Source organism: Gopherus evgoodei, chromosome 1 (genome assembly GCF_007399415.2).
Source record: "Gopherus evgoodei ecotype Sinaloan lineage chromosome 1, rGopEvg1_v1.p, whole genome shotgun sequence".
NCBI classification, from domain to species: Eukaryota; Metazoa; Chordata; order Testudines; family Testudinidae; genus Gopherus; species Gopherus evgoodei.
Genome location: NC_044322.1, coordinates 213,808,297 through 213,832,450, shown reverse-complemented (window position 1 = coordinate 213,832,450; position 24,154 = coordinate 213,808,297). Strand labels below are relative to the sequence as shown.

The window sequence follows — 24,154 nt, the reverse complement described above, 5'->3', positions numbered from 1 at the left end:
ATGGCTGGTCGATCATAATTAATCGTGGCAATTTTGTAAGTGCTGGAGTCTGATTTATCTTACAGGCTTCACTTATATTTGTTCAAGAACTTATCTTGGTTAAATGGAAGAGTTTTACATAATTTCTGAATACATAAAAGCATAATACCCATTCGACGACTTTTGCAAGCATACAGTAGCTATACAAAAACTATTGTAATGTTTATATCCTGCAACCCTTCCCTATTTGAATAGTCCCAGTGAAGTCTGCTATGCTTTAGGGTCAGACCTAAAGTGGGATGTTTACAACATAATATACATCAAGTGTGGGCCTGGGTAATGCATAGGCCTTTCCAGACCCAATGTTTGGTTCACAAGAGCTGGGCCCACCCCTCCATCCCTCAAACAAAACGCCCTCGTATTTACTGTTTTGGCAGAACGCACATTGAAATGCCCTGCAGAGTTAGACCTTAGACCCTGGAAAAGCGGGGCAATAGTTCTCTAGTCCAGCCTGGATCCTGTTTCGGTAACAAGGGATGGCTGTCCGGGTGCAGCAGGTCATGTGAGAGCCCGTGTGCGTGAGAGACCAAGCACTTTGTGGGAAATGATTCACATTTAAGGCGTGCAGCCGCCGGCTTGGAGTGCGCGGAAGTGGGAGAGTTGAATTTGCAAGGCGGGCCATGCACAGAGGGGGCAAATGAGGGATTCAAGCGGGTCAGGTCCCTTTGGAGACTCATAGGTTGCACTGTTTTCCACTTTGCCTTATCAGCTCTCATCTTCCTAAAGCTAGTTACCGGCCGTCTGGGCAGGGGACCTTTCCCCTCCTGCTTCTGAAATCCCGCTCAAAGGAGACTGTTTCTTTCTCTGCTCAGTTCTAGTCCGGGTAGGGGTGGCAGGAGGCTGCGGGGCGCCCGGAGAAGTCCCTTCCCCTCTCTGATCCGGGGTGGGAAGGGATCCCTCATCAGCCAGATGGCCCTGATTCCCTTGAGCAGAAAATAGCCGGCCGAGCGCTTGTTCCCACTTCTAGCCAATAGAAGAGGAGTCTTCAGGGCCCGGCTCCGTTCCCAACTAGGGGACAAATAAACCCAAGAAAGCGCTCCGGGGCTTGCAGAGCCCCATTTGACTGTCCCCTGCTGTGCGCACTACGCACGCTCTCCCTGCCCTGGGGATTCTCACGCAGGTTTGAGACAGACCCTGTCAAACCCGGTCTTCCTCCTTCAAAGCCTCCCCAGACCCCGAATCTTGAGTCCTGGGGACAATGGCAGCGCACTTGTGTCCCTACGGCGAGCAAGGAGCGTTGGCAGGAATGGGAATAGGCAGGAGAAGGCCTCTAGGGCTCCAGGCTGGGCTGTGTGTCCTGACTGGCATCAGCCAGCATCAGGAAAAGCAGCAGATTTGCTGAGACACTTTCTGGCGGTTTCCTGGGCCAGCTTTAACCTTTCCCTCGGGGAGATTCACCTCTCAAAAGCAAACTCACGCTTGCTTCCCTGTGGCGCGCTTGTCTCAGGGATGGGCCCCATGGACTCACAGTCTGCAAATCGCTCTGAGTTACAGGGCGCGGCGAGATTTTTGGGAAAGATTCACACACGTTTTATGCAAAAAAACGAACCCTGTTTGTTCCAAATCAAGTTATTATTGCCCCGACTTCCTCACGCCGACACGTTCACTCCCGCAAGTAATTAAAAAGCAGCGGGTGGGAAGCTAACAAATGTATGACTTTGCCAACAACTTTGTGAAGAGTCGCCTTTTTATGAATTACAAGTCAAACCCTAAAGACCTGATTTCCAGTGAGGTCAGCTGGAGTTTGCCTAAGGATTGAGCAAAGGATCTCAGAATTTGGCAGAACACTTTAAAATAGGATCACACAAGCAAACTATATGTTTAGGCGTTTAAATCTAGTTTGCCAGCCAGAAAGCATCAGGCATTTTTTTTTTAACTCTCCGTGAGTCTGACACGGAGTAAAATGATAGCAAAGAAGGTTCATCTGTTATCAGTTTGCAAAGAAACTATCAATTTTCCTTGGCTTCTCTGAGTCTCCTAGGTCTGATTCTCTGGACTACAGTTTTTACCCATTGGCTCAAACAAAGTAACACTCTTACACTATTGTATTTCACAGTACATACAGGCTGCTTCTATTCAAAACTGTTTAACTTCTTGCTTCCAACACTGCGATGTTGTTCCACGGTTGTTATATTTTATCAAATAAACTTGGAATGATTTAGTGAAAGTCTTTTTATTCTCAATTACCACATAATCATGTTAACATCATCAGCATTCAAGAGTGACACGATCACTGCAATAATGATACTATTTTATTTTGTCTGCTACGGAATGAGAATATTCTGTGCATACACACACATACACAGGAGAGATAAAACTGCGCCTGTCCTCCAACCTTCCAATCTCTGAGAGACTGTTGTCGTTTTGTGGCTTGATTATTACAGCTATAAAGTCCTGTACAAAAAGCGATCTCAGAAATAAATATTCACACGCATACCCATGCACACACATACACGTTCATGTACTTCTCTGCGATTGCTGGCACAACAGACCTGACTTAAGCTATAGCTCTGATTTAAGCGTCTGCCAGAGGTAAACCTACTTGCCATCTCGCCTCTGCTCTCAATTTATCCAATCATTTCAGGATCCCACCTTTCCCATTTTCTTCATTCGCTTTCTCCATCTTGCCTCTTTTCTTCTGAAGTGTATGTAGAAATCGACAGTTGAGGCTTTTAAAATATACGATCCAATGCTCTAACCCTTCCTTTCCGTGGACAAACAAATACACCTGCAAACCATGAGCAAAGCGGCTGAGGTAGAAGCCCACATGAAAACATAAAAACAACTGTAGGAACAAAGCATACGCCTAGTGTTCTCTTCTTTTCCAGCCTGGGCTCCGGTGTGACGGCAACTTCCCCTCCTTGCCAGCTCTATTCTGCAGGACAAAAGCGATGGCCAGAAAGGTAATAAAGTGAGCTGGAGACAAGGCGCTTTGACACAGCTGACTAGACCCTTATCTTTCTCCTTGGCCTTCCCTCGGGTTCAGAGGAGCCGAGAACACTGGCCAGTCTTAAATAACCCTATTTCTTTTGCAATCGCTGCTTTCGAACTGGCGAGCTCTGCAGCATTCCCGTGCGTTTCGGGTGCCTCTCTCTTTCAGGTGCCCTTCGGTTAGCTCGCTTTTGTCCCCAGTGATCTGGGACCAGTGACCACATGAGCTTACCTGTCAACAGAGACCTCAGCAAGAGCAGGTAGCGAACTTCAAAAGAAAGTTACTCCGCCAGAAAGCCGAGTCCTTATACATCCCTATAGCTCGCGTGTGTGTGAGGGGGGAGTTTGTGTACCGAGGTGTGTTTGCGTGGAAGCTGTGTGTTTACCACTGGGGTGCTAATACCAGGTGCTAAAATGTGTAAATCAGTGTGCGGGTGCGGATGTGCGATTCTGGGAGGGTCGCCATGTCAAAAGGCTTAAAACTCTGCAGACAGTCTCTGTGCAGGAGGGTAGAGAGTATAGTGAGTTTTAGATTAAAAATAGACCCGCCTGTTGCTCCGGGTTACTTGGAGATTTAGCGTCGAAAATGCAGCATACACGTCTGCCAGCCCTTTATTTGTTGAGCTGGGAGATAGTGTGCGAAGAGGCTTCCTTGCACGCCTAGTTTGGGCTCTGGGCTTGATCAGTAAGGGACATTTATTGGGTACGAATTATCCATCGGAACTATTTCCAAAAAGCTCCCCGGGAATGCTTCACAACAGTCAGACGGGCACGGTGGGTGAGGCGGTATCTTTTACTGGACCAGCTTCTGCTGGGGAGAGAGGAGCCTTGCAGCTTCCGAGGAGCTCTGAGTAAGCTCCAAAGCTGGTCTGTCTCCCCAACAGAAGTGGGTCCAATAAAAGCTATTACCTCACCCACCTTGTCTCTCTAGTATCCTGGGACGAACACTGCTATACCGCCGCTGCATTTCACAGCAGTCAGGTCTGGTTAGTGCCTGGGAAGAAGCGGCGCCTGGAGCTGGTGGAAGGTCAGGGGCAGTTTTAATTCCAGAGGGGTGTCGCCTTCTGGTGGCTTGGGGCCGGGGGCACGCGGGCACTTGGCTGGCTTTAGAGAAGGAAATTTCCTGCCAAATCCTTGCTTTGGGGATTTTTAACTTTCGCCCTGAAAACAAAAGGAAGGCAGAAACCAAGCCCGAACAACGGGCGGGCTTTGGGGCTGTACAACTCAAAGCCAACCAGGCTGAAGTCCTGGTGAAATACAGGGGAGCTGGTGGCTTGTTTTATAGTCCAAGTGGATAATCGGATTTTTCTCTCTCTCCTGATAGAAAGCAGATAAATTTATGGAGGGAGAGCTAAGAGAATAATTACAGGGTGAAAGTAGTTAAATTTTATTTCGAGTCCCAAAGGCAAAACCTGACATTTTATTGCAAACATCTGGAAGGTTTAAGAGGCTGGCATGGTGTTTGTTTAAAATACTAATAGAGGTTTTTATTCTGTAAAAAACAAACAAAATCCCACTTAAAAACGCTCGGACCTGTAAACATTTCGCAGTGCTTCACCACTCAAAGCCTGAGCTGGACCCAGGAGAAGCGGTTGAAGGAGTCCGGTGTCAAATGGGTGCATAGCTATTAATTAGCTAATATTAAATAACAATACCGTTTGTGCAGGCTATAAAAAGAGAGTGTAGGCATATTTTTTACAGTCACCATAAATGACCTTGCACAGCACAGGAAATTCACCCCTCTTGAAATTCCACTGGCAAACTGCAATTCTGCCTAAATTAATCTCGCTTCTTAAACAAGCGCTGGTTTAAACATACTCCAATCCGCTTTAAAGACAATCTAAATTGTATTAAAGTCACGTAAATCATTCGCTCACATTATAAGGCAGCCTTCAGCCCACACCCGCTGACTAGCTTTAACATTGTTTTCAATTACTAGCTCGAAAAATCCCCAGGCTAGCTCTGGCTGCTGCAGGATTCTAGTTAACGTTTCTCGTTCTGTGTAGCAGAATGTCTGAAACCAGCTCCTTTCCGCCTCGGAGAGCAGAACATCTGCACCGCTCTCCCACCCCGCAGCAGGCACCCCCATTTCTTTCTTGCATTAATATTGCCAGAGAGAAAGGAATATCTCCAGCTTGCACTGCGACGACTGGAAAGCTGGAGTCTGATTTCTTTATACACACTCGGACCCGATCCTGCAACCCTGGGTCTTTATTCAGCGGAGCAGCTTCCTTGACAATGGGGCTACTCCAGCAAATCAAGACTATTTGCCCCTTGATTAAGGCTCAGGAATGTCCTATGAGATAGATACATTATTTTTTAATGAGGAAAGGTCAAATTCTGACACCAGTTCCTGCGGTAAATCCGGAGTCACTCCAAACTGACTTCAATGGAGTGACTCCAGATTTACACAGCTGTAACCAAGATGCTGGTCCCAAATACTGCTCTTTTTGTTCACCCGAGCAGAACTCCAATGGGCCAAATGAATCCCTGGGGCAACTCCATTAAGTTTGACTTATTGACTTCGTCGTGGTGTGAATAAGGCACCAGGATTTGGCCCTAGACTTTTAAGAATGAACGGAGATCTCATTTTATGTTTTCTTCAGATTAGCAAGAACTCTCACAGACAACACTTTTTAACATATAAGAAAAAATCTTTGCAAGAGGGCAGCCTTTGTTTTCCCCACAACAACAAACAACAACAACAACAACAACAACAACAACAACAACAACAACAACAACAACAACGACACTATTAAACCACTTTCTGTCGTGAGCAGTAACGGTGGCCACATTTCAGAGAAACGGAGGCATTTCTTTGCTTTGCGTTTCTGCTCTTGGTTTAAAGTCAATGATAAGCCGCTAACAGGTTTTGTGTTGTTGGTCACAACTTTGGTCAAGTTTTCGACATTCATTAGAACTACGAATTTACATTATGCGCGTAAATTCTACAGGTCACAATGATACCAGGGAATTTTGACCTCTGTCTGTGTCTGCAAGATAATAAATGTAAAACACAGCCCTATATTAGTGTATACTGATTGCACCCAACTTCCTCAGTAACTTCACCAAACCGAAATTAGTATTTGAAAATCTTGCTCCTTCTCAATTATTGGCAAACTTTGTGACTCTTTTGAGTCTATAATTATCGGTTGTATGATTATAGGATGTAATCTATATATGCTAGGGGGGTTGTAAATTTTATTTAAAAAGGTGTTCCTGTATCAGAACCTTTGAAACAAGAGATTGTATAGCACACACAGATGGATAGATGAGAGAGAGAGAGAGAGAGAGAGAGAGAGGAAAATCTATATATCTTAACAATTATAATGGAAATTGGTAGATAATTAAAAAAAACTATTGTCTACTAAACCAACACTTTTTTTAAAGCCTGGGGAACGCATCTGAAGAAAATATAAGCTCAACATGTGATTTAAATATACTGCTTTTCAAATACAGTTCCGTGTTGCTAAACTTCATAAATGATTTTGTGTTTTCTTGATCTTTTCTTCTTCTTCTTCTTCTTCTTCTTCTTCTTCTTCTTCTTCAAATCTGCCTCTTAACATGCGATCCTTCTGTAAAATCGTCCTGGCTGTCTCTGTCTTGCAGAAGAATGCCACTAGGCGTGCAGAAAAGAGGGAATCATTTTTCAGGAAATTTCTTCTCCCTTAGCTTTAGAGCGAAAACCCCTGGAAAACAATCGTATTTAAATAAATCTGACCTCTCCAGTTCCCTAAGAATGTTGTTGTTATATTATTAATTATTATTATTATTATTATTATTATTATTATTATTATTATTATTATTATTATTATTATTATTATTATTATTATTATTATTATTAAACCTCCCTTCCGAATGGCCTCTTTGCAACCAGGGTTATCTAGGAACGCCCTGAGGCCCCAGTGGCCATGCGATTCAGGGAAAGGCGAGAACACTTCAGTGCACCTCAGTTTGTCGCTGTGTATGTGCCTGGTATTCAGCTGTCGAAAGCGATCTATTTTGAAACAAATAATTCCCAGTTCCCGTCTAGGAAAATTGTATCGACTTTCCCCATGTTACTCAGCTGTTGAAATCACACCTTTCAGGTCTTTTATCTTTAAAACCTCTTCCTTGCAAAGGTTATTGTTTTAACTTTACCAGAAGGCTACAGAGTATTGGGACAGAAAGAGAGATGTGAAAGCGTCTTTGATACCACACACATGGACATGGAGGTGTGTGTGTTCAGCCCCAGAAACTGATCCATGGCTGCCTAAAGTCAGGGGCGCTGGAACAATCTGTACAATGGGGGTGCTGAGAGCCATTGAACCAAACTGCAAAGCCTGTATAGGATGGTAACCACTTTCAGCCAGGAGGCTACAGCACCCCTAGTTCCAGCGCTTATGCCCAAAGTTTTCATTTCTGCCCACAAGTCTTTGGGATGGCGCATCCACAGTAAAAGTTAATTTAAAATTAGCCTAACCATGTCCAGCCATCCTGCCTAGTTTGAAAACAGCTCCAGGTCAGCCATTTCTGTCTTTTTTTCACTGTGACCATCAAAATAAAAAAAAAAATAAACAACTAAATCCATTACTGAATTTGAAGTGTCCATTACATTTTCCTCCTAATTTATTCGATGACGAAGATCCAGTTATTATGTTGTTCGGCCTTCTATTTTTCTAATTTCTATTCTGTTGATATATTTTCCATGTTTCATTTATTATTTACTTCATACAATGCTTAGCGTTATGTTTATTGGTCTATCTAATCATTCAAGATAGTTTATTGCTGAGATACATTAGCGGAAACATAGGAGTTTTTTCCTGGTAAATCGAGTTATTTTTATGTTTACTACGAATTCCCTCCCCAGATGGTTTTACAGATGTATACTGTTATTTATTTATGTGGCCTTTACCTGATTTTCTCTGGCGGGATACAATTCTACACTAGCAAAAGAACATGGAAAATCCAAATGTCAAAATACGAGGTAGTCTCAATGGCAGCAAATATTTACAACTAGGGCAAAATGGCGCAGTCAGTTTAACACCGCTTTCACAGCCCGATTGTCATCAAAAATCGCGTAAAAAGAGACACCATTCTCAGGGGAAACGGTCTAATACACAAAGCCGTTATTTCTGAAAGGGAAACCACCAGCAGCAGCAACAAAGACAACAGCACGGCGTTTGAGGGCGTCCTGCAAATAAATAGTTCTTCATAGTTCTTAACAGTCCCAGGTTTTAAGACCCTTTCGAATACTATGTTTGGTCCTTTAGTGGCTAGAAGTCACTAAAAACTCTGGGTGCGGAGGGGATTCGCTAAGAGTTGGAGTTGTTACCTCGCTGCATTTACAGCTAGATTTTTTCCTGCACGTCTCCATTCTTTATAGAGTTAATTCTCCTCCAGGGTTCCAGTACCCACCAGGCCAAATTCCTAGCTCTCAAGCCTGAGTCTCCCTTCCTTCCTCATTGGGCTGCAGCTTTTGGGTTTCTCTCCTTCCCTTCCTCCTATTGGTCAGGGACTTTTTTTTTTTTTGACAGGCGCAAGCAGCCTGCCTAACTCTTTGGAAAAAAAAATTCCCAGAAGTTTGTATCAATCAGAGAGAGGCAGAAGGGAAAGGAGAGGGGAAAAAAAGATGAAATCCAGCCTGCAGTCCCTCTGAGCAAGTGCTGAGGACCTGGGCTGCCCACTCTCGCCCGACCCTGCCTCATGTAGAGCCTACAGAGGACTCAGGGCTCTTCTGGAGGCGCAGCTGGGGAGGGGCTGGTGGGGAGAGAGGCGACGGGCTTTGCCTCTGCTCCCCAAGCTCTGCCTTGCGGGCCCCTGGTTGCTCCTTCGGCGCGGCTCCGGGCTGGGGGCTAAGATGAGTGAGCGGAGAAGATCTGCAGTAGCCCTCAGCTCCCGGGCTCACGCTTTCTCGGTAGAAGCCTTGATTGGGACAAATAAAAAGCGGAAACTGCGAGACTGGGAGGACAAGGGGTTGGATTTGTCCATGGAGAGCCTCAGCCCCAATGGCCAGCTAGGGGAGAACGAAGACCCGACCCAGTGCCTGGACCTCAACCCCGGTTAGTGACCCACCTTTTCTATCCCCGTTCTGCTTCCATCCCGTTAGCCATAGAGCCAGTCGCAGCCGCGGGCCCCGTCGCCGGGCGGCAGAGCCTTGCACCGCCCAGTCTCCTGCAGGCTGGTTCGCGTACCGGGGAGCCAGGGGGGGAATGTCTCCCACCCAGCCGACACTCACTTTCTCTGCCCTGACAGCCCCAAAGCAGGGCCCGGCTCCGCTGCTTCCCCCGCTCTCGCTAGCGCGCCGGGCACTGCTCCGGACACACGCCTTTCCTTGCTTTGCAGGGCGCTGGGCGATTTCCTGCGCCGCTAAGCAACTGGTGCCACTGCTGAGCGGGCGGGTCACAATGTACTGGCGTGTGGGGAGTTAATCCTGCGGGGCGAGTAGGTTCCCCCCGGTTCCGCACTCCCAAGCACTCTCCGCGATCCGCCTCGCCTGTAAACCCTCCTCCCCCGGCTTTTGCAGCCACTTTCCTCCCGCGAGCGCGATGAAAACAAAAGCGCCCAGCCCGAGGCGCCCAGCTGTTGGCAGGAGGCGAAAGCTCCGGCCGGGCTGACTGAGCGGGGATTGCGAGCAACGCCCGTGCTGGGGCTGGCCAAGGAAAGCAGCACAGAAGCGCAGGGAGCAGCAGGCGTGGGGCAAATGCCCTGTGCAGCAAAGCAGCAAGCGTCGCCCTGAGCCTCACCAGAGGTCTGGGGCCTGATCCTGGCCCCGGGGAGGCCAAAGGGCAAAGTGCCATTGAGTGAGTGTGGAGGCGGCAGGATCGGGCCCGGGAGGGATCTGGCGCTAGTGCCTCGCGAGCGCTGTAGGGACAGGCCCGCAGCAGCCAGCCCATGGCTCAGGCCGACAGCCCCGGGCCATAGGGGCCAGTCCCCCTTTGCGCCGGGCTCACAATTACTTTCAGTGGGGAGCTCTGCTCCCCTCCTGGCCAGGCGGCCCGTTGTAATGATCTCCCTGCTTGCGCCCTGGGCCTGGCCCTCCTCGATTCCAGCCTTTCTGGTAGAAAGGGAAAGGGAACGAAATTAAATACATTAAAATACGGCATAATTTTAAAACTATCTTAATTACACTAATAGATTCAATACTGTCTATGTGCATTCAATGACAGATACTGCGTAATATACGGAAAACAACCCCCGGGGTTCACAACACAAAAGGTACAAGAGAGGCCGGTTGGCCCCAGCTCGGATTCCTGCTGGGGATTGTCTGAAAGAACAGGCTGGATTATTTTACTCAGTTTTCACTTGTTTAAAAAAAAAAAATCAAAATCTTGACTTAATTAAGAGATTTGCCCGAGTAAAAAAAAAAAAGCTATTGTTTCTTGGTGACTGTACTCATGACTAATTTCCATTTTAAAAAGCAAATGTGTTCCATAGAAGTCCCTGTCTGTAATGTACTCGGGGAATACAGAAGTACAGATCAATGCCACGGCTAGAGCTACAGGGGCAAAGAAAGTAGACACTGGCTGAAAACTATTCCTTTTCACCAGATGAACAACCGTCTTGCTAGGTTAGTTGCCTTCGGCTTTTTGCGGCTACACAATCTCTTAAAATGCGATTACAGCAATTATTATTACGATTATTATGATCAGGGGCGAAAGGGAATTCTATATAATTTCCAAATCACTTTTTGTGTCTGGGGAAAAAAGGTAGAGTTTTCTGTTCATCGCTGAAAAAATCACTGCCTCCCGTACTCACTTGAACCCACGATACTTTGGGACGCAAATACTTATTTTTTGTACACTTTTAAATGATACATAAAGATCGCTTTTCTCAAATCCAACATAAAAATTGGACAGAAAGGTACTGGTCAAAATTTAACTGGAAAAAAGGATTTTAAAAAAAGGAAGGTGGGAAAATACTGAAAATTCTAGATACCCTTTCCCCCCTCCCTGCAGCTCTCAAGGAACTGTTGTTTTTATTATTAATAAAAGTAATTTGAATTGCAATAACATCAATTTCTTCTTCCTATGAAACTCAAAGAGACTCGCCTAAAATTTTATGGTTAGGGAATTCCCTGTGAAGAAAATGCTCCGTAGCAATGAGAAAAAGTGGAGAAATAATAATAAATAATAATAATAATAATAAAAATAAAATACATAAATAAAAAGTAAATCAAGTTTACAAATTATTCCTCTGGAAAATCAATCAGTCAATCAATCAAATCCCTTCTCCAGTAATCTGGCAGAGCTGCATGTTATCTCGTTTTTCGTTATTTTAATTTCCAATTAATACCCTTTATTGGAGGCTACACACAAAACATAAGACTGTTTAACTTGTCCATTTCTGCATGAATTTGGAATAGAGACACCCCAAAGAGCCAGACTGGAAAGCGGGTGAACACGGCTGCTAACGTCTGAAATATTGGAAAGCAAAGTGTTTTCATAAAGCCCAGCAAATCAAGACCAGATGTTAAAATCATTTTTAGGGTGCTAGTATAAATATTAAAAAATCTGAGAGTACAATTTGCACAATCACTTCATTAAATCCATTCAGTCCAAATTTACTGTAGCTTTCCTTTGCTGCTGGGTGAAAATAGATTAGCTGTTATAGATAGAAATCTCTCTCTCTACATATACATAATGCTTATTGACAAAAAAAATTACCAAATAAATGCAAACGTTGAAGCTAAATCTTAATAAATCTCAAAAGGTGCCTTAGAAGTGAAATTAAAAAGATAATACCCCAAACTCAAAGTCTTGCACCATATAATACAGCAAATAATCAACAATGTTGTAGTTGACAATGGATTTATTATTATTACTTCCCATAAATTCCATATTTTCAAGCCAATCTTTGTTAAAAGTTTTCCGTTATCTACCAGGGTTTAATTTTATTTTTATTAAATTGAAATTAAAGAAACAAAATGGGATCTCGGGAGGTTTTAAAATCACGATAATTAGGTCGAGCACAAAATATTATAAATAAATGCGTAATCAATACTTAATAATCAATATTTAATAATACTTCATGCTAAGATAGTGCGGTGTCTGTCTGTATAGACTAATATTTAATGGAACCCCGGGCGCAGCTGGGACTCGTTTGATCCTTCAATTCCATATTTTAATCTTTGTTATCAGGGCGACTGGGTTTGGGTTTAATCGGGGCTAGCTGAGGTGTTAACGCCTCTCCCCCGGGATGTGCCCGAGCGAGGTGGATGACTGTATGTTGTCAGGTTTGCGTGTGAATTTTCGTGTTCTGGGACCCCTACCCCCTTCCCTAAAGAAACGAAGCTGATGCGGGTGTTGCTGCCTGACGCTGCGTCTCATTTTCATTCTTGTTTGGAATTGCCTTTTTTGCGACTGTCTCGGTGAATCTTACAAAAGCCATTCCGCGAAAACCCACGTGCACCAGGGAGCCAAACCTTTTCACATTCACACATCTCCCTTTCGGTTAAACAAACCACGGTGTATTGGGATTTCCCGGCCATGGCCAAGGCCTCGCGTTAGAGTGTATGTATTCAACAGTAATGAGACCTGAGATCCCAAGCTGGACAGAGCCTCACCTTCTCCTGAAGTGAAGGGCAATGTTTGCTGCCCGGATGTGCTCTGTGGAGGTGGAGAATGATTTGGATAAATCTTCTAGGTTTATAAAGATCTCTCCAGTTGATGCAAGTTATTAATGCCTCAGCAATGAATCTTGTTGTCAGAGTTAATGTGCTGCTTTATGAGACTCAGTTTACACAAGTCTGAAGCTGGATTCGAATCACAAAGTTATGGAAAGGCATTCTGGATTACCCCACCTCACCCCCCCCGCGGGTGAACTGGGTTGTTCTGAAATATGCACAAGGCATGGCAGGGGCTGTTTGGAGACTTTCTAAGTGAGTGTGTGTGACACACAAAAGACCCGGCGGCCAATGCCGGGTTTCCTGAGAGAGGAGTAGAGGATGGAGCCCTACATGAATGTGTGCGCACTGAGCCAGGAGTTGGTTTATTCTGTAATTACGTGATCAGCGCAGAGTCCTAGAAAGGAAAAACTCCCCACAACTGTCAATAAATCTTTTAAAATGCGCCCCTGCTCCAGTCAGTGGCCATAGCAGTCACCCCCCCACCAGGCACGGAGTGAACCCCAATTCCGCTCTTCTGCGCAGGGTCCGGAGCCTAGGCCTTAGGCACAGAATTGGGGGACGGCTCAGGATCGCCACTGCGGTTTATCCCCACCACTCCGCATAGCTCCGGCGGCTGGCTGGGCCGAGCAGGCCGGCTCTGGGGAGCCCGGAGCAGCAGGCCGGCCGCTGGGTCTCAGAACTGACCTGGGCCCCGGGGCAGCAGGCGGGCTGGGGGTGCAGTACTGCTCTGGGCTTGCATTGCCCAAGCCGCTGGGTGCGTGTGCAGGGCCGGCTGCGTGCGGCTGGGCGAGGGCGAGGGCGAAGGCCAGCCCGGGGCTACGCCGGAGCTCAGAGGACTGGCACAGGGAGCTGCGCCGGCCGGCCGGGACTGAGCGCTAATGGAGAACGCAGCCTGCCCACGCCTGGCAGGAGGCAGGCGCTGAAATCTCTTCTGAGCCGGGCTGCGGCACATGCAGCGCCTCGGCTGAAAGGGCTCCTCTGTCTGCGCCGCCGCACAGCTCCGGCGGGGGCTTGACCTGGGGGAGGCGGAGCGGGCTGGACAGGTTAACACGTAGGTGCTGGCTGCGCTCCCAGGGCCGGGCGCTGGGCTGGGTGGAGAGTAAGACCCTGCCGGGAGCAGAGCAGCTGCAGGCGGCCAGAGGGAAGCTCAGCACCCGGATCCGCGAGCCTCCCAAGCCTTGCAAGCCTCCTCCTCTCTTGCTGCCCGGCCCTGCTCACACTGCGGCCCCCAGCACCCGCACCTCCCTAGCCAAGGGTTTGCAGTGGCTCCAGAGCTGAGCTCTCGGCCGCGGGGAGCCCCGTGACTCATCTGATCCCTAGTGCTGCAGATTAACTGCTGTAGGGGCCTGGCCTTGACCTGCCCCGAATGACCTCGTCTAGGTCACTCCCCTCCCATTGGCTTATTGTGCAATCGCTAATCACACTTGGCACCGCGCTGCTGCCTTTCGCCTGCGCATCTTAACGCGCGCTGCAAGCATTCATGAGTCGGAGCTTTCCATGCCTCTGGGAAGTGGGGAAATAGTATCCGCATTTCAGAGATGGGGAAAACTAGCTGTTGGGTTAAATCAGACACTGAAATGCCCAGTCCAGTAACGGTTTTAGACAATCAGTTAACACACATCGCTGTTATCTCTGGGTTTCCAGGTATTTTTAGGCTAAACATGATCAGTGTCTTAATCACTGTATCTTTCAATCCTTTATGTATAATTTATTCATCGTCATTTACAGCTGTATCTTTCATTAGTGACGGAGTGAAATTAGCAGGCTGGGGGGGGAGAGTTTAGTGAGCTCATCTGCTCGTCAGAAATTTGTGATTGACGTTTTTGTGGGCACATTCGAAATCTGCTTTTCCTTTGAAGCACAGTTTTTCGCTCAGTTGCCTACGTTGTACTTTTAGAGATACGCACAGGCCCATTGTCTGTATTAGAGAGAGCCAGCGAGAACACAGTGATGTGGTAAGCGTTTTATTCTTCGAATTTAAAATAGCCATACTGCAAGCAGAGAAGCCACCAGTGAAATATGCATATTTCCCTAAACAAATGCCTGTAACACCTTGATACTACACAGTCCCCCAGGATATTGTTTATGCCACATATTTTACAGAAGAAAACATCTGAGAAACGTTTGAGAGTTTTACGTTTTGTCAAATTCGGTCAGCATTTCATATCCTTCTTCCTGTCAAGCCATACAGCCTAGTTGCTGTAGGGCTTTTGAGGGAGAGAAAATAATACATTTTAGAAAGATCTAAAAAAGCTGTCCTAATTTTATGGTGTGATGACTTGTGTCCTACCAAGATTAGGGACAACAGCGTTACACCCTTGGCAAGGAGGGAATTCCCAAGTCCTTTCCAATGGTATAAAGCTCTTATGCCTGGATCTAAGTGTTCATGAGCTATTCATCTTAAACGTGCTCCTGGGCTGAATACCGACCATCTTGTACTTCAGCATCATGTAATTTTGTGGGGGAAATTCCAGACTTTGAGGAAAGGAGAAAGCAGGGATGTCTAAAATAATTACAACAAACAGCGGCTGTCTAAATCTGCTCAGAGGTTTAGAACTGGGAAGTAATCCTGGCCAAGAGGGATTAGTGGGCAGAAAACAGGTACAAGAGTCAAAGGGCTGGTAATTCCTGCAACAATAAATACAATTTACCACATGCTTCCACAACTGATCATAGAGATATAATCACCACTTATTTGTCATTTTAATGTACATGCGTCATTACATACATTCCTATTCATGTATATGAATCTATGTATAATGTAATATACACAAGACATGTATACTTGTACATAAGTTAGAAATAATAATATAAGAACAGCCATACTGGGTCAGACCAATGGTCCATCTAGCCCAGTATCATGTCTTCCTACGGTGGCCAATGCCAGATACATCAAAGGGAATGAACAGACCAGGGCAATTATCAAGTGATCCATCCTTCGTTGTCCAGTCCCACCACCTGGCAGTCAGATGCTTAGGGACACTCAAAGCATGGGGTTGCATCCCTGACCATCTTGGCTAATAACCATTGATGGACATAGCCTCCATGGGCCTAAATTGCAAAATATGGTTCCAGCTCTGATTGTTTAGAGTTCAGTTTTGGTTAAGACCTATCTGATAGAGCATGGTGAGGCAACCCAGGCAGAGGAAAAGGAGTTGGGAAACTTCAGTTCCATTCTTAATTCTGCCACTCACTTGGTGTGGAACATTATACAGGTCAAGTCGCCATTCTGTGCTTCAGCTTGCCCATCTGTAAAATGGGGTGTATGAAATCTACCCCCCTTTGTGATCTGCAGATCCCAAATGCTGTATTAGAATTAAGTGTTAGATAGAAAGTTCTAAATGTGTATTTGAGCAGAAGTGGCTGAGACTGGGACAGTCTGTACTGTATTTGATAATTTGAGGAAATAATGAAAATGTAACCTCCAAGGCGTGCATGCTTCCCCTGCGCTTTGCCCACAGAGTGGATGCTATTGCTGTCAGAAGGTGACTTCGTAGAGAAAAGGAGATGGAGCTGTCTAGATGAGAACCAGGAGTACAGTATGGGAGCTCAGACTAGGTTTGTGTTGCTCAAGTTCATCCAAAAAGAGTGAGTGAGTGAGAAGGGTTTATCTCTACAGTAATCTCTATCTTATTGAATTGGTGGGCTCTGCTGTCATGCCTGTTAAATTCTTCCTGCAAGGAGGTGAATTGTTCACACTGAACTAAGACTGCAAGTAATTGAATAATATGAAAATATCTAGGAATTGTTTCCAAGGCAGCAGAGTCTTAGAAAGGAGACAGCATGTCAAACAATGTCTTGTTTTCTTTGTTACTTATTTTGAATATCCAAAACTATCCAAAATTATTCCATCTGCAGGAAGTGGGAAAAGGTGGGAATTCAAAGGACATTCACGTCTGTGACGAGATCTCAGGGAAAACTGAAAGAGCTTCTATTACAGGCACAAGTCAAGTCACTTCCTACTAGCCATCCATCATGTCTCCCTCCTCCCACTTCAGGCTGAGCTCTTATATCAAATATCAGCTTAACTAGTCTCCCTCAGGCAGAGGTGTCCTGGTCTATCTATATCTGTCTTTACAGAAAACTGATGCTTTTTTCAGATGGAAAAGCAAGAGAGAGATCGAAAGACACTGGCTCAGTGCAGGGGATGGATTAGATGACCTCTTGAGATTCCTTCAAGCCCTACGTTTCTATGATTCTACAATTCTAAGTCTGGTACAGCCAGAAAATAACATTTCTATTCCTGTAGGGCCTGATCCTACAACCCTTCTTCACATGAGTAAGAATTACTCACACAAGTCAAGTATTCCTATTGAACTAAATGGATTTCTTGCATGAAACAAGGTTTGCAGTCTTGGGCCCTCATGGACCAACACGTTTTTTAAATTTCTCTCTCTCTGAGCACTGGTCTATATTATAAAATGTGCTGGTGTAACTAAACCCATTAAAATCAATGCAATTACACCAGGGCAAACCACTAATGTACATGTATTGAAACTGGTTCGAAAAGCACTTCAACCAGTTTATGCTTTAAGCTAAATCAGTTTAAGTGAAATGTAAACCAGTTTAAGTGCATCTATAGCAGGAGTTTATGCTCGTGTAACTAAATCAATCATTTTAGTTACATTGGTGAGAGTTTTCTACCATAAGAACATAAGAACAGCCATACCAGGTCAGATCAAAGGTCCATCTAGCCCAGTATCCTGCCTTCCAACAGTGGCCAGTGCCAGGTGCCCCAGAGGGAATGAACAGAACAGGTAATCATCAAGCGATCCATCCTCTGTCGCTCATTCCCAGCTTCTGGCAAACAGAGGCTAGGGACACCATCTCTGCCCATCCTGGCTAATAGCCATTGATGGACTTCTCCTCCGTTAACTTATCTAGTTCTTTCTGAACAAGTTACAGTCTTGGCCTTCACAAAATCCTCTGGCAAGGAGTTCCACAGGTTGACTATGTGTTGTGTGGAAAAAATACTTCCTTTAACTATTGGTATACTATAAAATAGGCTTCCTAGATTATCATACTTTCCCAGAAGGGCTGGATTTCTCAGTATCTAGCGATGGAATTTTATTAGTGTGTGACCAAATATTAGTGCTCAAACATCTTGTGCAAACACTTTTAATGATATTGTACAATTTGTAGCAGGGGAGAGGGAAGCATTTAATATTAAATAGTAGATGCAAAGGTGAAATGATAAGAATTTGCTAGTCAGGGTGCATGGTGTTCGCAGCTTTCATTTAATCTTTTTGATTGAACCACATTAGCCTTTTAAATGAATGAATCAACGAACAAACACTTCCACCTTTGCTAAAAATGGTACATCTCTACTGGCAGCAGCAACAATGGGAATCATAGTGTAAAGAGGACTCCAGGCAGACATGTCTTTTAAAGTGTCTCATCATCTAACCCTGCTTAGAGCTGGTCTACACAACACAATGTTAAAAATATTGGCATTCTCCCGTACCATATCTACACGAGGGCTTCCACAACTGCTATCACTAATAGTGATGCAATGCAAGTTGTTAGCAGCACTGGGATATTTTTCAGAAAAAAATGCCAGTGTAGACAAGGCCTTTTAGCATCAGTTTCACCCTCTGTAAAATACAGATAATAATATTAACCTAATTGATTGGTAAAGCACTTTGAGATCCTTGGGTAGAAAATACTTCTTCTTCTTCTGGTAATGTTTATAAGGCCCTATAGTGACAGTGGCTAGAGAAATGCAAAGTGTTATTATTGTAAAATTAAACTGAAATGTTACTGGAATCCAGTAAAGATATTTTAAAACTGTAACATGATCAGAAAACCTATGTCCAGTTAAAGCTCTCTCAGCAGCATTCATAGCAAATACAATATTTTAAGTGTGCAGATTGGCAGACTAGAAAATGATGAGTTACAAAATCACTCGGAGCAATGACAAAAGCATTAGAAAAATTAATATCTCCATGTGCCATTTGCTAAGTAGCCCTATTGATCTGACAATATTGTGAAGCTGGTGTGAAGAAGACCCAGTGACAGATGCAAAGTAGTTGTCCAAAGATTGCTTCAGAGACAATGTAAAATCGAAAATGTTGATATTTGTAAATGTAAATTATGATTGTAATGTAGGCCAGAGTGAGGCCAGCAAATACTTCAGGCCAGCCGCTAACAGTTTGTCTTCCTAAGATTTACTTTCACGTTGACATCTAATCTGTCTCTGTTTCCCCACCACACTGACAATGGCCTGGCCTTCCACGATGGGCACATACGAAAAATCTAGAGCATTGTCAAATGGACATCCCCAGTGACATCCCCAGCAGGCAGGAAGCTGCTGGGCATAGCTTGGAACGAAGTTACTGCCAACCAGCCTTAAAACAACGGATTTACAGTTTCTGAAGAGTAGCTTACAAACAGGTTAGGTACTGATACAAGTTATATTAATAATCAGCACATTTCTGTGGATGTGCTCCCAATATTGAGGCCTTGGTGCTCAGTGAATTAGTGCACCAGCACCTCCCCTTACCTTTGGAGAGCTGCAGTCAACTCTAGACTAGGTCACAAGGGAACATAAATTTGGTGGCCTCTCATCAAAAACTCTAATAAACAGTTGCACATTGGAAAACCTCCACATAATTTATATAACAGAGCTGCTGAAGATGTCCCAGGATTGTAATAGGGATGCATATCAGGACTGAGGGTGTTTCGGCAGAGCGATTTGTGGAAGTTTCCATAGCAAATTACATACACTATACCCGCCTCAAGGCCATGCTGTTAGACCCCAGCACTGTTACGATTTTCAGTTAATCAATACATTATTTTAAGAAAAGAAAACTAACGTTAGAGAGTGTCTGGATAATTATCTCACAAGTGCAGCATCACACGTTCCATCGGCAGGGAAGAATCACAGTTTCAAACTCAGGGTTACATTTTGTAAACCCCTTTTGTGGTCTCACAAGCCTAAACCTCATACTTAATAAACTTTATAATACAATATTACCAGACTGTCTGTTGATCAGTCTCGCACCACCAACAATTCCTGTGGACTTCGCATTGGGAAGTGTATTTACCTTGTGCCATTCTCTCAGGCTGCAGATAGCCATGTCCAGCGTGGGGTTCAGGAAGGAGAGTTCTGTCCATTCCTTCATCCCATTTGCTTCTTTCAGGAGAATTAGACTGAAGGTGATTTTCTCACAGTTACTAGGAATCAGCTTGGTGCTTTGATGAGCCTCAATCCCATTCATAAATCCTTTTATAAGATTGAAGATGTTATTTGTTTAAATATCCAGGTGTTCTGGCTTGTTTATGACCTTTACAAATCACATTTTGTGTAGCTTGGCTCCCAGATCTTCCCAGTGCTGTCCTGCTATCCCTACATCTTAGTCTATGCTTCAGAAATCATTTGGATGGGGGTTACATTTCATCTGGTTTTGTTCTGCCATTAGCACTCCTGTGCATCTGGGTGAGAAAAGTATAGGAAATAAAATGAATAGGATCTGCTCATGTTCTCACAGCAGCTAACAGCAATACTCCCACTGGTTTCTGTGGGAGCAAGGTCTAGCCCATACATTATACCAAATGCTGCCTAAGCTTATATAAACCTCCATGAGATAATTGAGATGGGTGATCATAAATCTTCAGGCAACATTTTCTCTTGCAAATGTAGCAATTGCTTCTGAAATTACTCTTTTTATGTGTTTCCCAGACACACACAGGGCTGTGATACTTTGATCTAATTCTGACTGTTGGGTTTAATGTGCGGGTGGCTGAATGGTGGTCAGGCTGGATGATCTGGTGCTCCCTTTTGGCCTTAAACTTTGAATGAATGAAGTAACAAAGTGCCTACTCTTTATCATGTTGTGGCATATTATAAACCTAAAGTTATGCTGAAGTCTTGTTTACCTGCTAGCTACTGTATTAGGGACAGATTCTGTAAGGCGCTGAGCACCCATCACTCATAGTGGCTTTATGGTGCTGACCTTTTAGGTCTGAAAATTAGGCCAAAAAGGTTCAGAGCTGCTGATCATCCAAAATTCCCACTGAAACCATCATGACCTCTTCCTTGGGCAGTTACCCGGGGTCTCAACTACTCCAGTCAGGTTCACCACCAGCCACTGCCCTCCCCATCTGTGGAGTCACCAGGTGTTCCTGATTTGTGTACTGGCATCTCTCTCTGATGTGCTGAGTTGCTGGATCAATCACAGAGAAAGCCAGAGGAAAGCTAGAGGGTTAGATCCACAAACGGACTTAGGTGCCTCATTGCCATTTAATGCAACTGAGATGCACTTTATGCCACTCAGATCCTCAAAGCCACCTCTCCGCCACTGCCTACCTCAGCCTAACAATGTAGGCCTCTAAATTGCAATGGTGCCTAAGGCTGCCTCTACACTACACACCACTTTGTGTGGTATCGAAGAGCTGCGTAATTACATGCCACGCTGGAAAACGCACCATGTTCCCAGTGCTGCGTGTAGCTACACGTGTCAGTGAAAAGCTGTGGCAGGACAGGAGGGAGCATTTCCCCACTGTATCCCCTCTGCCAGAGCCTTTCCCTGATGCCCGACTCTTTCTCTGCAGCAGGGAAAGGCTCTAGCAGCAGGGAAGCAGCAGGGTAATCTCTAAAAATATTAAAAATGGTATTAAAATATGTACTAAAAATAGCAATGCAGATGGGAAAGCCTGGCTTGGGTTAGTAGGGAGCCATGTAAGGTATGTGCTTGGGTTCATACCCACAGCCTTCAGGTGCGTCTGTACTCACCTCACCATCTACACTGCTACTTAAACCAGCGCTGGGGGCTGCCCTGGTACATATTCTACATGTCGCTGGAGGAAGTTTCCATTGATGGGCATATGCACAGCTGACTTGAGTCCCGATGCTGCTGAGTTGCTGGGTGCCCTGGCTCACACCTAAGCCCTGGTGGGATTCTCAAGCTAGATATTCCCTCACCTGCATGATCCAACCTGGCAGGTGTGTTCCAAGTGTGCTTAGCCCCCCAAAAGATGGTTGGGGTGATTAGTTCACAACATTTTGGGGCTTGTGCATGTATGCATGCATAGATATCCACAGAATACTCAACAGGCCAGAGTAGGGCACTCCCCTTGGATATGGGAGAACTGGGTTCAAGACCCTACACCAAAAATTATTTCTACACAGTGGAACAGCTTCAATGAGTAATTGAGAGGGGCCAGAAAGACACCTTCCCCCTTGCTAAGAACACCCAATAGTCTGGTAGTCAGGTACCTCTGCTGGGATATGAGAAATCCCAGTTCAAGGCCCTCCAGCCTTCCCCTTGATGAATGAGGCTTTGGACCCATCCCTCTCCTTGTCATTTCCTACTGGTTATCTCAGACAGCTTCCTGCTCAATCTGCAATCTTCTGAGGATCCCTTTCTTAAGCATCTAACTCTCCTTATGTATTGTATTTGGGGTGCCTAGGAATGCTAGGCTGAGGATTCCTCTGGCTGGCAGGGTGTCTAAAATTAGGTATTGCAATGCTTACATCTCTTTGTGACTCTTGGTTTGTGTGACTGCTTTTAGCACATGAAAGGAATCAAGTCCGCCTCTAGTGTAAAGTTACCAGGTGGGAATGCTCCTTATGCTTTCTATCTTGTTGTCAGTTTAGGTTTTCTATAACGTGCCCATCATTCTGGCATTCTAGCATGTGACCTCTTTATTGTGTAACTTCTTCACAGCCCTTAATGCAAGGCCACTGGGAGACAGTGCTTTTAAAGTAACAAGTTGGATCTACCCTTCAAAGCAGTGTGCTTGAAGTGTGTGGGAATGCCTGGAAACATATAGTCCAGCACATAGCCCTGGCTGCCTAAATGTTTTTATTTCACTCTCAAATTTAAAAAAATAATCAAAGGATTTATTGTTCTAGGATTTTGGAGTTTCCTGTCCAGGCTGCTTAGAGCACATAAAAAAGTGTCCATCAGACAACTCAGGTAAAGGCTCTGTTCAGCCCAGGCACATTATCCGCTTTAATGCTGCTAAGTGATCCCCATGCAAGACTGTAGCATGGCAGGTCTGCTGTGCAAATCTTGCAACTTTCTGGCTGGGTGGCAGGAAGGTTGTGTTGCCTTCTTAGAGACTGTTCAGGTTGACCCTGAAACACTAGCTCTGTTTGCTCCTGGATTCAAGAAAACTCTCACAAGGAGCTGGGATGGTTGCGGAGATTTGTAGTGATTTGTTTCGATATTGAAGAAAATGGTGTTGGTGAATAGACTTTGTGAGGCTATACTTACATGATAGGGCTTCACTTATTTCCTTTATTAAGGAATCTGTGCTGAAGTGCCAGCTCAACAGAGGGGTTCTAGATTTGTTGTTTGATTAGCAGTAAGAAGCTAGGGGGCGGGGTTTTCCAGGAAAATGTGGGGAATTATTCACTTTTTTATAAAAATGAAGACAGGATTAATCAAATTCATACAAGACACAACAGCAAATGATCCAATACTATCATAACCTATGGCAGGGGTCGGCAACCTTTCAGAAGTGCTGTGTCGAGTCTTCATTCATTTAAAATTAAATTACAATGCAGAGCCCCCCGGACCGGTGGCCAGGACCTGGGCAGTGTGAGTGCCACTGTAAATCAGCTCATGTGCCGCTTTCGGCACCCATGCCATAGGTTGCCTACCCCTGATCAATCAAATCTACCCCAAAGAAGGCTTTGGGCACTGGCGGTTCCCTTTCTGCTTCCTCCATATGAACCCGTCCCTTGAAGAGGAGTTTGGAGATAGCAGCTAGACTGAGAGTCCATTGGGCTCCTGTAGGAGCTGAGCTACCCCGAGGCTGAGAAGCTGCGCTAGGGAACACTGAGAGCTACAGGAACGATCAATTATTATTATTGCTGTTGTTGCTATATTTCCTAACAGCCTCAGTTAGGGTCAAGCTTCCGTTGCACTAGGCATACAGTTTCTGCTTTAAAGAGGTTGCAACCTAAATAGATAAAGGGGGGAGGCAAAAGGTGCAACATATAAGTAAAGGGATCAGTGATCAGGTATATTTTTTAATTTTTGTTTTGATTATATATATCTATAAAATCATGCCATGGGTGGAGTGATGGGGAAATCAGGAAGAGAGGGGTTAATAGGAGCACAAAAGTAAGAAACACGACAGAGATGGGGGGGTTGATGGGGGAGGGAGAGAAGAGGGACTGTGATGAGAAAGAAAGAGAAGTGGAGGGTTAGGAGCCTGAGCACACCACATCCATAGACTGTGTGACACATGAATGGGAATTTGATATTTTTTCATCCCCTTGTTGGGTTTTTGTACATAGGGACTAGCCTGGCTCTTGAAGGGGATAGGCAGAACCTATTAACTACAGTCCAATGTCATTTATGCAGGTACTAGAAATCAGTTCAATATATTGTACAAGGCAGATGGGTAAAGTATTGACTAAGAATGCTGGCTAGGGCCAGTTAAATTCATCTGAAATGTTATGAACAAGGCTGATTCCTTATCACACTGTCACAGACCACCACGAGGTAGTGGAAAAACCTTGTTCATGAATTCACCCAGATGGGCCTTTTTATTGGTTATTTACGAGTATTTGGACAACTGCTGGGTATTCCTGACAATGTTTGTGAATTCCCAAATTGTCAC

The 24,154-nt window shown here is 45.0% G+C and overlaps 1 protein-coding gene across 1 annotated transcript in view; it reads left to right on the top strand.

Annotated features, from left to right (window-relative positions):
* The first annotated feature begins 8,548 nt into the window (after window positions 1-8,548).
* The window catches only part of TBX15 (T-box transcription factor 15), a 136,352-nt gene continuing 120,746 nt past the window's right edge, over window positions 8,549-24,154 (top strand). Inside the window, exon 1 of the mRNA XM_030534916.1 lies at window positions 8,549-9,011. Coding sequence (XP_030390776.1) covers window positions 8,810-9,011 — 202 coding nt within the window. The 5' untranslated portion in view covers window positions 8,549-8,809. The remainder of the gene's footprint in view (window positions 9,012-24,154) is intronic.